The sequence below is a fragment of the Streptopelia decaocto genome (genome assembly GCF_964273445.1).
Source record: "Streptopelia decaocto genome assembly, chromosome: 11".
Lineage (NCBI taxonomy): Eukaryota > Metazoa > Chordata > Aves > Columbiformes > Columbidae > Streptopelia > Streptopelia decaocto.
The window spans coordinates 12,881,324-12,895,031 of NC_138666.1; the positions used below are offsets into that span (position 1 = coordinate 12,881,324).

The 13,708-nt window shown below is 56.5% G+C and overlaps 2 protein-coding genes across 2 annotated transcripts in view; one reads left to right on the forward strand and one right to left on the reverse strand.

The window, feature by feature from the left end:
- Nucleotides 1-7,004, forward strand: part of POLR2C (RNA polymerase II subunit C) — a 210,199-nt gene extending 203,195 nt beyond the window's left edge. The window contains exons 2-10 of the mRNA XM_082062452.1: nt 9-117; nt 309-358; nt 605-673; nt 830-882; nt 1,009-1,137; nt 2,181-2,232; nt 2,742-2,910; nt 5,782-5,856; nt 6,517-7,004. Of these exons, the coding sequence (XP_081918578.1) occupies nt 32-117; nt 309-358; nt 605-673; nt 830-882; nt 1,009-1,137; nt 2,181-2,232; nt 2,742-2,910; nt 5,782-5,856; nt 6,517-6,661 (828 nt within the window). The 5' untranslated portion in view covers nt 9-31 and the 3' untranslated portion in view covers nt 6,662-7,004. The remainder of the gene's footprint in view (nt 1-8; nt 118-308; nt 359-604; nt 674-829; nt 883-1,008; nt 1,138-2,180; nt 2,233-2,741; nt 2,911-5,781; nt 5,857-6,516) is intronic.
- A 1,202-nt stretch (nt 7,005-8,206) lies between these two features.
- Nucleotides 8,207-12,803, reverse strand: DOK4 (docking protein 4). The gene is made up of 8 exons (XM_082062451.1): nt 12,593-12,803; nt 11,614-11,721; nt 11,032-11,146; nt 10,816-10,935; nt 10,527-10,716; nt 10,086-10,224; nt 9,876-9,999; nt 8,207-9,784 (listed from the first exon to the last, which is right to left on the reverse strand). The coding sequence occupies exons 1-8, from the start codon at nt 12,656-12,658 to the stop codon at nt 9,660-9,662; spliced, it is 987 nt and encodes a 328-aa protein (XP_081918577.1). The 5' UTR covers nt 12,659-12,803; the 3' UTR covers nt 8,207-9,659.
- Between the last annotated feature and the right edge of the window lie 905 nt (nt 12,804-13,708).

Here is a 13,708-nt window from a genome sequence, read left to right on the forward strand (position 1 = left end):
GAGCCGGTCGCGGGGCCGGAGCGGGGCGGCCATGCCGTACGCCAACCAGCCCACGGTGCGCATCACCGAGCTGACGGACGAGAACGTCAAGTTCATCATCGAGAACACGGACCTGGCGTGAGCGCGGGGCGGGCGGGCCCGGGCGGAGGCAGCGCCGGGGGAGGCGGGACAGGCCGCGGGGATCCGCGGGCAGGGCCGGCGGGCAGAGCCCGGGCCTCGGCCCCGGCTGCTGGCCCCTGCGGGCCGGCCGGTGCCTCACGCAGCTCCGCGGTCCCTCGTGCATGAACACGGGTGTTTCTTTCCCTCAGGGTGGCAAATTCCATTCGCAGAGTGTTCATCGCAGAAGTGCCCATCATAGGTACGGCCTTGTCCCGACCTGCGGCCACCGGCCCTTGAGTTCTGCCTGTTACTCTCTTCCCTTCCATTTCCCCCTCCATCTCCAAGCTGCCTTTGGCGCACCTTACCTGTGTTTAGCCAGGATTATGTATCACCAGATGCTGTCTCAGCTTCACCCTAGTCTCCATAACTTTTTCTATGCCCTCACGGACTGTTCAGCTTTTACCCACGGAAATATTTCTGAGCTTGTGACTTTTTCTCTCCTTAGCCATTGACTGGGTCCAGATAGACGCCAACTCCTCCGTGCTCCACGATGAATTCATTGCGCACAGGCTGGGTGAGTGCCAGACGTGGGGAGGAAGATGAGGATGTGCGGCAGGGCAGAGGTCATGTGTGAAGTCAGTCCAGAGATGGTGTCCTGCCCATCTCAGTGGGAGCATTGGTGCTCCCGTGGTCTCACTCAGACATTCCCTCAATTTTCTTCTTCCCACAGGTCTCATCCCGCTCACCAGCGATGACATTGTGGATAAGATGCAATATTCCAGAGTGAGTCAAGTAAAACGTCTTAGGTGCTTGTTTTGGTGGTGGTGGGTGCCAGATCTGATGGGAAGCACCGTTAATTTCTTGCTGGGAGAGGTGTGGTGTAAAGGTCTTGACCTGTGTCTGTCCCAGGACTGCACGTGTGATGAGTTCTGTCCGGAGTGCTCTGTGGAGTTCACCCTGGACGTCCGGTGCAATGAAGACCAGACTCGTCACGTCACATCCCGCGATCTCATCTCCAACAACCCACGGGTCATACCGGTCAGTGTGATCCCTCCACTTGTCAGCGAGTCCCTTCTCTATGTTCCTGTTGAGGTGGGGGTGGTGAACATATGGGTTGTGGACAAAACAAGGCTCTTGAGCACATTTCACTTTGCCTGAAGCCTGACTTAAAACATAGTGGGAGAGTAAAGCAGGAATATCTGCAGAAACAGTGTGTGCCAGTGCCCTCCTCTTCTTCGCCATGTTGTCCTTTGTTTGCTTTCTGATGGTGTGTCAAAGTAGCATGGCCTTGTTATAGCCTCAGCCGGCATCCCTCATCTCGAGCTTTTGCAAGGCTTTAATTCAGTCTCTCCATCTCACCTCAAACACTTGGAGTGTGTGCACTTGTGTCCTGCTGCTGTGTCGCTGCCGTCTCCTGCCCACTTGCTGCCGGGGCTCAGGCAGGGTCAGCCTCTTCGAAGGCTCGGCAGCAACCCAGAGGCCTCTGATGTTCTGGTTGTTGGCTCTCAGCGCAGCAAGGTGTGAGGGGCCCGGGCCCGGGCACTGCTGACAAACAGCTCCTCCGCAGTCGCCCTGGGGAGGGTTGGTGGAGCCAAAGCAGAACAGATGCAAAAAGACTTAAAGGAGAACATTTTAAAATGCTATTGAGGCTGCATCCAGATGTCACCACAACCTGGTGGCTGGTGACAGTGTCAGCCTGGGGAGAGCTTGGCTGTAGCCCACTGTTTCTTGCTTCTTTCGGCTGGGGTGCTGTGAGTGCTGCGTGTCGTCTGCCAGCACTTGTGGGAGCGACTGGGCTGCATTGCAGAACCGTGCAGCGGCACTGGGCTGGGGCCTTCTCTGTCCTGTTGGGGAGAGCGGTGATTGGGGCGAGGGGGCTGGTGGAGTAGGGTGTCACCTGCCTCACTGTGGCTGCCTGAATTGTCCCGATCTCTACTGAACAGGGTGGGCTGGATTTGTTCCTGTAAGTCATGCTAGAGTGACTCTCTGCAGCCTTTAGTATTTGTAGGGAACTGCTACTTGATGTGGGGAAAAAAGTTGATCTTGCTGTTAATTCATTTGCTTTTGTTGTTCTTCTACAGGTAACATCTCGGAGCAGAGACAACGACCCCAATGACTACGTGGAGCAGGATGGTGAGTGGCATTTCACTGGCAATACGAGCTGGAAGAGGAAATGAATTTTTTTTGAGGCTCTTGGAACTCATTCTTCCTTTCCTAGATGTGTAACTGTAAGGCAGCTGTAAAGCCGGCAGTTGAGAGACGCTGGCATCACTGTGTGCATGGGCTTAGCATTTTGTCTTAATGCCACTTAAAGGTTATCCCCAGAACTAAAGTCCTGTGCCAGAGAGTGCTTTTCTCTCCTTGTGAGAGCTTAGAGACAGCAAAGATGCAAAGTGCTGTCCTGTCCGCTGTTGCCTGGGGGCCTGAGCTGTGCCTCTGGGAATGTGTGCAACTCCTTTTACCTTAGCAAGATGTTTCCCAGCTACTCTGGGGACAGAAATGAGCCCCTCTATGAATCCAAGTGAGCCATAGCATCTGGTGACATCTTCCTGGGCACTAAAAATTCCTACCTTTGCCTAGTGTGACCTGCACGCTCATTTCTCCTCTGCTGCCTTCTCAAACGGGTGTGTGCGTTTCCGCAGACATCCTCATCGTGAAGCTGCGGAAGGGCCAGGAGCTGAGACTCCGAGCTTATGCCAAGAAGGGCTTTGGCAAGGAGCATGCCAAGTGGAACCCCACAGCAGGCGTAGCCTTCGAGTATGACCCGGACAACGCGCTGAGGCACACGGTGTATCCCAAACCAGAGGAGTGGTAAGTCCTAATGTCTGTCTGGAGGGACTGGAAAAGATTTTCCAGCAGGCACTTACACTTCAGCCCTGGGAATAATTTGGGATGGTAAGTGATGGTGAGCATGCCTGTTGCTTCCGCTGGCACAGACTCTGCTCCTGTGTTGGGGCACTGGGGCAGTTGCTTGGTTGCAGCTGTATGCAAGGTGGACTAGTTTGTGGCCACCTCTTGTCCTCTTCTCACATACAATTACTGCTCTTTTATCTCGCTTTCATTTTCTTTCCCATGATTTGTTCCTGTTTTTTCTTCCCTGCTCATGTAGGTCAGGGTAAGGTGTGAGGAAGGATTAGATCCATGCAAAGGGGAGGAGGTTTCTATGAGAGCAAGGAGCAGAAGGTTAGGCTGCAAGGCTGATATTGCAGCTCTGTTTGTTTGAGGATGCCCAGTGCATGGTTCTGATTTCAGCCATATGTTTCCTTACTGCTGGAGTGTGAGGGTTTTCCTCTCTGGCCCTTTCCTCTACTCTGGCATATCATTCTGCGCCATTTAATCTAAAAGTGACAGGACTTTGCTTTTGGAAAACTGCTGCTCTGCTTTGGCCAGGGTGAGGACTTCACCTAGCAGCACTTTTCTCTGAGGAGATACCCGAGCTGCTCCTGGCTCTGCTTCCCAGTGACCACCTAGCAGATATCCCGTCATCGAGCACGCTGGAGCCAGCGGCAAGGCAAGGAACCGGGTGCTTTAGCCAAGGCAGGCTGAGAGCAGGGACTGAGAGCAGTGGATCTGCTGCCATCACAGCGGGGCAGCAGCCAGAGCTGCGCTCAAGGTTGCGAAGACCTGGGTACAGGAGTGGGATTTGGTGCAGGGACCACATAAGCCAGGGCTGAGCAAGCGGGAACAAAAGCCTGAGCTGAGCTGCAGCTGGAGGGAAGGCTGAGCAGCAGAAGGGGCTCAGCGGGTTTTCCTCCTGTCACTGCCAGGCCCTGTGCTGCGAAATTTGACTCTGCAAATGGCTGTGAGCACCAGCAGCCAGGTTGTGGACTATTGTATCTCCACACTGTCCACTCTGAGCCTGGGCGCTCAGACCCATCACAGAGTGTGGCCTTACGCTCTCCCTTGCCAAGTTAGCTCTCAGGAAATGAGCTTCCCAGAGGTGCCATTAGCCTTGATTTCACACCTCAGCCATACTGCTGAGGTGCTTCCACTCGGGAGCTGTCACAGACATCCTGTGCAGCCAGGTTTGCACTCAGGAGACTTGAGAAGCCTTTTGTCGCCAAGGGTGGAGCGGCAGGTGGATCCATAACATGTGTGAAATGGGCTGGGATCTGCCTGCAGCCATCCCAGCCCTGCTTTGTGGATGGAAGGAGCAAACCCCACTTGGCTTTGATGGGCTCTGTAGGGCGCGTTTGTGGGTCCGGTTCAGTCAGTCTGGGTGAGAACGGGACGTGTCAGGCGTTCGGCTCCTGCAGCGCTTGGTCAGGGCATTGCTCTGGGGTCTGCAGTAGGAACCAGGCTGGCTGGGAGTGCTGGAAATCTGGAAATGGGCTTTTTGCTCAGTGTTGGTGATCTATTCGTGTGGACTGAAGCTGGACTTTGGAAACTGCCAGCTACAGACCAGTCTGTCAGGAGAGAAAGACTGTGAGACGCTGGTTGTGGTGAGGTGGTGCAGAGCTGAGGAGGATGCTGCTCAGCAGTTTTGTGGTCAGGAGCAGGTCACAAGAGTTGATGGGCCAGCCTCTCCTTTGTCACCAGCAGTTTCAGGGGTGGAACTGGATAGTTCTGAAGTTCCCAAATGATTTGTGGCAGGTAGATTGCCCCAGAGTTTAGTTGATTGTCTGAGTGGATGCTTGAGAAGCAAGAATGTCTCTGTGCTGTGGAATTTCAAATTGGGATGTGAAGTCATTTTAGGCTTCTTTTTGGTGCTGTAAAAATTCTCTGGTTTAATTTCTGTAACGCTGGATAGTAAATCTTTGACACTGATGAAGTGACAGACTTGGAATGCTGCTTTGCGTTGGACAGACAGAGGCCAGGCAGGCTGAGGTATGCCTTCTTTTTGGATGGGGAGTGCCAAAGTGTGAATTTAGGAGAGTTTGGGCTTTTGAGGATGTCGATGTTGTGGAGAACAGCCCCAGCTGTGTGGCGACTGAGCACGTGAGCCTCAGCCATGAGGTGCTGCCCTGGCTGGGGGGCCCAAGGCAGCTGCTAACGTGAATTCTTTGTTCAGTGGCAGAGTTGGCTACGTCTTCAGGAACCTGGTTATGTTACACAACAAGCTGGGTAACTGGAGGCAGTTTTTGAGAAGTTCTTGACAAAATATATGTAAAAATTAGAGAAATCTGAAAGAAATGTTGCTGTTGGAGCTGCCTGTTCCCTGATTATATGTCTGTCTTTCCAAGTTCATCTGATTCCTCATGAAGACAATACAGAGACAAAGGCCTCTGTCATCTAAGGCTAGCTATTATTTTTGGTTTGGTTTTTCATGCTAATTGCGTTTTGAGGCTGCTGGCAGAGCGCTGGCACGCAGCTGGACTCTCAAGGCAGCTGTCTTGGTGGTAGAAAGCTCTGCCCTGTTTACAGTCATGGGTGGTTCTGCAAGTAACATGAAGTTCCAGCTCCATTAGCGCTTTATCTCTCTCAGTGATTTGTTAGAGATGGAGGGTTTGTTTGGGAAGTGCAGTTTTATTTAAGGCAGCTGATGATAGGATGCTGGGATCAGCCTTTCGTGATGTCTCTGGGGCAAGGAAGGCTGGCAGGAGACCTTGGTGGGTGAGGGATTTTCTGTGCTGGCTTCTCAGACAGCTCGAGGCTTTGGGTTTTCTTACATGGATGGTCCCAACAGTGGGACCAGGCTAGAGCCTGGGCTCCATGCTCACCTTCCCTGCTCTTTGATTGCAGGCCCAAGAGTGAGTACTCGGAGATTGACGAGGAAGATGCTCAGGCTCCCTATGACCCCAACGGGAAGCCAGAGAGGTAAGAAGCTGAATGCGCTGCCACAGCTGGGAAATGTGGGAACCAACTGGGTGCATCTCTTTGGCTTTCATTAATACAGGAATATCTACTCTGCGCTGAAGTTTGCCAGCCCGGCGAGCTGGCATTCCCTGAAAAGCAGGGCAGAGGTTGCAGTTAACTGGTGATATGCCCAGGCTTGGCAGGTTTTCCCCTCTGGGAGATAATGGATCACTCTCCTGAGTTCATGTTCTCAAGTAGGGCAGTGCAGCACTCGCTGAAGTGAGAGACCTGCAGGGGGAAATGGCTGAGGATATTTATTCACTCGTGTGGGTCTTGTGCTCTCATTGCTGGTAGTGCCCCCTCTCCCAGGTTATTTAACTGCAGAAGTGCCTGCAGCCAGTTGTACTCTGTGTTGTGGGGCTCTGTGCTGGCTCACAGGTCACAGTGCCGAGCAGAGAAAATCTCAGAAGTGCTCCTGCAGCCTGTGGAGTCACGAGTGATGGCTGTAGAGGGGCAGCGCTGACTGCTGCCCAGCTGGGAACAGGATGATGCTGGTTGGAATTCCCTGCATATCTCCCTGTGGTGGGTCAGAATGGGCTGGAACCGCTCTGCGGGTGCTCTCTGGCTTTGCACGTGCTTGCAGGGCAGATTGTGATTTATCTCTCTGACCTGTAACCTCAGGTTTTATTACAATGTGGAGTCCTGTGGATCTCTGCGCCCAGAAACCATTGTTCTCTCCGCACTCTCTGGCCTGAAGAAGAAACTGAGTGACCTCCAGACCCAGCTGAGCCACGAGATTCAGAGCGATGTCCTCACTATAAACTGAGGTGGCCCCTTGCAAGAGAGTGCTCAGGTGTGAGTGATGCAGAAGGTTCCAGCACTGTTGCTCAGTGACACCTCTTCCCTGGCCCCCCTTCCCAGGGAAAGCCATTGTGATGTGTGGGGTAAAGCAGGAGGGAAATCACTGAGCATCTTCACTGAGACAGGCTTTATCTCTTAGCGATCCCAGAGTTTTAGGCCAGAGTTTTGGATTCTGGTGCTTGGGATTGGGGAGCACGTACCTCAGTTACACAATCCTACCTTATTTGCATGTCTGTTCCTTACTGTGCTGAATAAAGCCTTACCCCCTGTGTTCTTTCATCCCTGAAAGCTCGTCTGGGGCTGCAGGAGGAGATGTCGCATCATTTACTTCTCTCCAATAGACATTAATGAGATCTGCTTCGGAGGGAGCATTGCTCTCTACTGCTGATTGCTGCTCTTGACGTTATCTCCTAAGGAGACCAGAACCCCCCTCCAGCAGGTGACCTGTCACTTACCCACCCAGCACTGCATTTAAAGCAGATGTTTGAGGCCAGGCTGGTAAGCGCGATGCTGCAGAAGGCAGTGCTGCAGGGGGCCCAGATGGGCCAGGCAGGCATCGCCGTATTTAAAGATTCTTTAAGCTGGGGCAGACTCTAACTGTGCACTATATAATCTTTATGTTAGGAGCTGGGCTGGCAGCGAATCTGTCATTAATAACCCTGGCTGATGTCTGCCAGTGCCCGCAGAGCCCTGTCTGGGTTCGGTGCTGGGCTGGAGCTTAGTGCAGGTCCCAAACTCATTGCTGTAACAGCAGCTGAAGGGTCACCCCTTCTCCCCACTCTCAGTGCTAAGCAGGACTTGAGACGAGCTTCTTGGTGACACATTCCTGAGGAGATCTTCCTGTTCCCCACCGTGGTGGCCGGGAGGGAGGGGAAGGTGTGTGTGCCACGGTGCTCATCCCAGCATGGATGTGGGGTGTGGGAACTGCTTGGGGAGTGGGGATGCGTGCTCAGGCTGAGCTGGAGAGAGCAGCTGCCTTCAGCTCCTGGGAAGAGCTGCTGCAGCCAGGCTGCTGCTTTGGTGTCCTTTAGGACGCTGCTTTGGCATGGCTCCCCAAGGCCTGTCCCCCATCCTTGGAAGGAGCGCTGCCCGCTGGTGTGGCTGCGTGGCCTTGAGGCCGGTGCTTTTCCTGGCAGCCATGATGTGGAACTGGCACAGTTCTGCAAGAGCTGGGACATGGAGTGGCTTCAAACTCCTTTACCCAGGGACTGGGAGCCACCACTGCCCTGGCACATCCCAGAGCAGCAGGCGGCTGGGGGTGAGGGGTGGCAGTGGGTGCTGGCATCCTCTTTCACTCAGGGTTGTTTGATAGAGGATGGCAACTCGCTCCACCCTTCTCGCTTCCCCAGCGGCTTCAGGGCTTCACTGGCAATGTCCTGTCAGTGGCTGGAGGCAGAACAAAGCTGGGAGCCCAGCACACTGCCAGGAGCAGTAGGAAATCTCCCTATCAGCATTTTTCTCTCTGGCAGGCGCTACTCCCACTCATATGGATGGAACAGACAAACAGGAAGGGTGGATAAGGGTTGTTTATTCATTGAGCAAGTCCTTTAAAAACAGGAAAAAAAAAAAAAAAGAAAAATAAAAAAGAAAACCCAAACATTTTTGGTTGTTAAATCTTTTCCAGATGAGGTGTGTCGCCAGGAAAAGAGAGCAGGTGACACCTCTCACCCGGGGAAGGACGTGCTGCTGGCGTTCTGATGAGCCCCGCCACACCTGGCCATGCTGCAGAGAGCAGCTCTTCCCCCTCCTGCTGCCCCCCAGGAGCTCCCCAGCCTCAGCCACAAGCTACACAAACCCAAGACACAGTATTTACACACCACAGGTTCCCACATCACGACACTCCCCGTCCCCAAAGCACAGACCTGGAGCTTTAAGGGTGGAAATAAAACCACTGACCACCCAACCCAGCCTGAAAGAAGACTCCAAAGAAACACCAAAGTTTGCACGGCAATAAAAAGATAGCCCTTCTAAAGGAGGTCAATAAATAGGAGAACTAGAAAAAATCAATTGCTTTTGAGTTCAGCACATGAAGCCCAGCTCCCCCCTGGGCGAGAGCTTCCACCCGGCAGGTGAGGAGGGAGCGAGGATGATGGGAATGGGGGTGCACAGAGAAACACGGCTCTTCCCCCATGGGCACGGGCTTCTGTGACCAGGGACTTTTTATATCTGCAAAGCTGCCCCTCAAGGGACAGATGCTACTGGCCAAAACCAGTCCCTGGTTTGCCCACCAGCAGATAAACCAGGGGCATGGCCAGGGGGAGCGGCTGCAGGTGGAGGAGCGAGGGGTGCTGGGGTGGGGGGCAGCACGGGAAAGCTGGGGCGCTGGGCTGTGCCCGGTTGCTCATCCCAGCTGGCCTCCCTGGAAGGAAAACCAGTTTCTCCTGAGTCGTCTCAATTCTACAGCGAGTGTTTAAATAGCTTCGAGAAGTGCAAAAATCAGCTCAGGGGTGGTGGGGCATCCCCAGGAGCACTCCATTCTTCACAGGGAGGTGAGATGCTGGTGCCCCACACCTTCAGCCTGGCACAGCCACATCCTCCAGCGCTGCTCCATCCCCACGGCGGGGTGATTCTCCAGCCTTCCCCCGCTCCGTGGAAAACACACCAAATGTCTTGACCCCTCTCTTTTCTTCACCTCCCAGTTAGATTCCCAAGAGTCAAAAGCCTTTGAGCAACTTTGCCCGAGGGCTCTTCGGCAGCCACAAAGTTTGCATTTGTGTGAGAAGGAAAAAATCTCTTATAATACGGATATTCGGTATATATTTCAAGTCAGTCGAGGCTGAGCCAGCCATCACCTCCGCTAACGTCAGACCAGGGTGCAAGCCAGCACCGGCTCCCCCGCGGTCCTGGCATGGAGGATGCCCCGGCTCAGTCTCACTGCGTGCTCAGAGGGCTGGCTGCCTGTGTCCTTACCACCCCTCAGGGAAGAAAAAGGGGACCCCCACCGCCGTCCCCTCCCCGCCGGCTCACGGGGACGATGCGGGCTCCCTGCTTTCAGGCTTGTCGCTTTTGGAGGACTTTGGCTTCAGCAAGATGAATCTGTTGAGGAGGTCAGTGTCCGAGCTGGCCTGGGCGCCTGCGTATGCCTCCCCTGGGGACAAAGCAGAGGGTGGGCTCGCTTGCGGGGACAGCCCATGGGCCAGAGGAGCAGTGGCTCCTCGGTGGGGGACGGGGACACTCACCAGCATAGCTGGAGGACTCGGCCATGTTCTGGGAGCCGGTGATGTGATGCCAGTAGGCGCTGCGGGGCAGCATGGTGGTGGGGGTGCAGGGGTAGGAGAAGTGCTCGGTGCCCTTGTTCAGCAGCTGTGGAGGATGAAAGGGGGGTGAGAGTGACACAGGGTGCCCTGAGCCCCCTCCCAGCCATGTCCCCAGGGTGGGCTGGAGCTCACCCTAACGTTCTTCTCCATCTCCAGCAGGACCCTCTTGTGCTGCTCGGCGATGGCCAACGTGGCACTGTGCACGCGCTGGTAGATCTGCTCGCCCTCCTGTGTCTGGAAGGTGTAGAGACCTTCCCCCGCGTCACACATCCTGCGGGGACAGCGCACAAGGTGTTACTGCGGTCTCTAAGCCAAGGGATGATAAAAAATATCCCCCCCAGGTGGCAGCTGGACTAGCTTCCCATGTTTAAGTACTATCCCCATGTCCCCTCCATGGTGCTGAGCCCCCATGAGCTCCAGCCCCAAACCTCCCCAGGTCCCTGCCCGGGCCATGGCCACCACCCTGCCATCAGGCTTGCCCTGGGGTGATGGCAGCAGTGCCACCTCCTGCTGTGCCCAGGAGGATGGAGGCACACAGTGGTGGTCCCCGTCCCAGCAAGGGTGACATCTCACCGTCCAGCCTCGAAGGTGAAGCGGGTGGCATCGCGGCCGTAGCGGCGCAGGGAGCAGAGGGGCCAGGAGAGCAGCTTCACCCGGGGGTTGTGCGTGTCCCAGAGGTAGATGTTTTCATGGGTGATCTGCAGCTTGCACTCGCCGTAAACGTCCAGGTTGGGGCAGGGGAGGAGGAACACGTTAAACCGGTCTGGAGAGGGGAAAAAAAAAATAAAAAGAAAATAAAATACTGCAGGGGGGGTGTAGTGAGGCTGAGCCCCAAGCGAGCGCCCTGATGCCACATGCTCACCTGTCTGCTCGCTCTGCACGCCGGGCGCCAGCAGGTCGGGCTCCCCCAGGCTGATGTCGTTCAGGCGGGCGCCCAGGCACTCCACCGACAGCGTCTTGTACCACTCCTCCGCCTCCAGCTCTGCAAGGCACCACGGCAGCCCTTGGGTGACCCCAGCCAAACCAGGGTGCCCCACCTGGCACCCCCAGTCTGGCTCCCCTGGCTGCTGCCCCATACCTGAGTCGCAGGTGAAGGTCCGGGCAGAATCATCAGTGAAAACGATGGCCACAGCCTGTCTCTTGGTCTCCTTGGGCAGTCGGGTGATGCACTTGACATTGCTGATCTCAGTGACCTGCAGAGGAGGTGGGGGTGTCACTGAAGGCTGCACCCAAACCCAGCTTCACTGCATCCAGAGCCCAGTGACACCCAGACAACAGCTCCTGCTGCACCCAGAGCCCAGTGGCACCTGGACCCCAATCACCACCGCACCCAGACCATGGCCCCTGCAGCACCCAAACCGCAGCTGCTGCACTCAGACCCCATCCCCTGGTCTGCACCCAAATCTGACCTACACCTACATCCCGGCCCCTCTGGCACCCAGAACTCAGCTGCCGCTGCACCCAGACCCCAGCCCCTGTGGCACCCAAACCCAGTCTCCTGGGCTGCATCCAAATCTGCCCATCGCTATACCCAGACCCCAGCCCCTGTGGCACCCAGACCCAGCTGCATCCCCCACTGGAGTTCCCATGGCGACAGCCCAGCAAGCTGAGGCGAGGAGGGACCCTCTGGGGCACAGGGCAGCACCCCAGCACCCCTCACCTTGGGGCACCCGCGCAGACACGCCGCCTTCTCATCCGGGTACTTCTCCAGGCGCTGGGGCCCTTTGCTGGAGGATTTGCGGAAGACCAGCCAGCACCGCCGGTAGATCTGCCGGACAGAGAGCGCCGGCAGCTGCCGCCCTGCGGGGCAGGAGGGTCCCCACCCCCACCCCGTCCCCATCCTATTCCCCAGAATCCCTGCCCGGTCCTGCTCATCCTCCTGGCCCAGGGACAGGAGGGGACAGTGATATCCTAGAGCTGCCATCATCCCCCCTGCCCCCACCAGAGCTGATTACAAAGCTTAATTAACAAACATGGGCAAGGGTCCCAAGGGGGCGCCATCCTGGTCCCTCTCTGTCCCCCCTCCCACAGCCTCAGCCCCCAGGGGTGGCAGGGCAATCGTCCCCAAGCATGTCCCCGCACCTCAAGCTCGCTCCCTCTTTGTTCTCCTTAATTAGCGTGAAATTACCCAGCATGCTCGCTGCTGCCTGCTCCGAGAGACTGAGCGAGCAACCAGCCGCCCCGACCCCACACCTATGGGTCCTGCACTCAGCACTCCCCAGTTTGCACCCAGCAGCCCCCCCAGCGGTGTGGGGCATCCCTGGTGCCAAAACTGCGTGCGGAGGGAAACTGAGGCATGGGGGGGCAGGGCGGGGCTCAGGGACACCCCCCAAACACCCGCAGTGACCCGTGGATGGGGTGGGGGCCCCACCCGGTGCAAGATCCAGGCAGTGCAGGATCGGGCCCTCTGGGGCTCCTGGATGATACGGGTACCAACAAGTGGTCTGCAGCCCCCTGCATGGCCAGAGCCCCCAAAATGCCGCTTATTCAACCCAAAAATGGGTGCAGGTTGCAGTGAGAGGCAATATAGCCAGAGGACATGGCTAGAGGACCCAGCCACATCACTTCTTGTGGTAAATGGCACCCCAAATCCATGGCTGCCCTCCCCCCGCTACCCATTCCCTGAGACCCCCACTCACCCCCAGCTTCTTGCTCTTCATCCTCACGTAGCCTTGCTTGATGATGTCGTTAAAATTCGTCGCCATGGTGATGGCCCAATGAGGTGGGGGATATTTTGGGAGGGGGGGGCTGCCTTCACCTTTGCCCCCCCCCCTCCATCCTCTTCCTCTGTACCCCCCCTACCTCACTGTCAGCCCAGCCTGGAGCTAGTGGTGTCCCCCCCCATCCTGGCTGGAAAAGAGAAATGACAGATCGATGGGTGACATCTTCCTCCTCCTCCTCCTCCCCTTCCTCCTCCCTTTGCTGCCTGAACCATCCGAGTGGAACAGTCCAGTGTTAACCCCTGCCAGCATGGCAGTGGCAGCCGGCACGCATGAATGGTTCCCCTACAGCAGCCCCAACATGTGTCCCAGGGGACACCTATGCTGGACCTCGCCCATGGGTCCTCCTCACCTCTCACACTGCCCCTCCTTCCTCCCAAGCTGCTCGCTTGGGCAGCAACGTGGCCCCAGCTGCTGGGCATCAGTAGGGTTCAGTGTTAACGACCTGCCCAGCCAGGCCAGTTCTGCCGTGGGGTGTTACGGCCCCAGCACCAAGTACAAAAGAGACTCCAGTTCCCAACCTCGCACCCCTGGTATAACCCAGGCTCCCTCCAGACCCATCTCAGGCTCGTCCTCACTCAGCCTGGTCCCTGCCTGGTGCCACTGCCTGTGGCTGCAGGTCCCCACCAGCCCTGGGCAGCGGGACCTGATTGGGACCAGTATCCTTTTCCAGCTGGAAAAATCCCCTATAGAAGGCAGTAACCTTAACCTAGGAAACCGGATAAGGCCATCCCCAGAGATGCTCAGGAGCCAGACTGCTCTGTGCTGGTGACGCCCTGGTCCCCAAAGCCCCAGCATCCAGAGGGATCTAGCCCCATCCACCCCTCCCAGAGGGCCCACCCTGCAGCAACTACACCCCAGCATCCCCCTCCTGCCATTGCCACCACCACTGCCATAGCCTGTCCAGGTGCCACCGGGATGGTTTGTGTCCCCAAGAGCTAGGCTGGCCTTGCTGCCTGGGACCCTGTGCCCCAGTCCTGCAGCACCGTGGTCCGTGCTGGGGTGGCCCGTGGCCCATGGCCCATTGGGACCAGG

Coding starts and splice junctions, on each gene's coding strand:
- DOK4 (XM_082062451.1), bottom strand. CDS start 12,658: ATGGCGACGAATTTTAACGACATCATCAAGCAAGGCTACGTGAGGATG. Junction 11,147..11,613: donor GTCTGCGCGGGTGCCCCAAG/GTGAGGGGTGCT, acceptor CCTCCTCTGCAG/GTCACTGAGATCAGCAATGT. Junction 10,225..10,526: donor TTCACCTTCGAGGCTGGACG/GTGAGATGTCAC, acceptor CTGTCCCCGCAG/GATGTGTGACGCGGGGGAAG.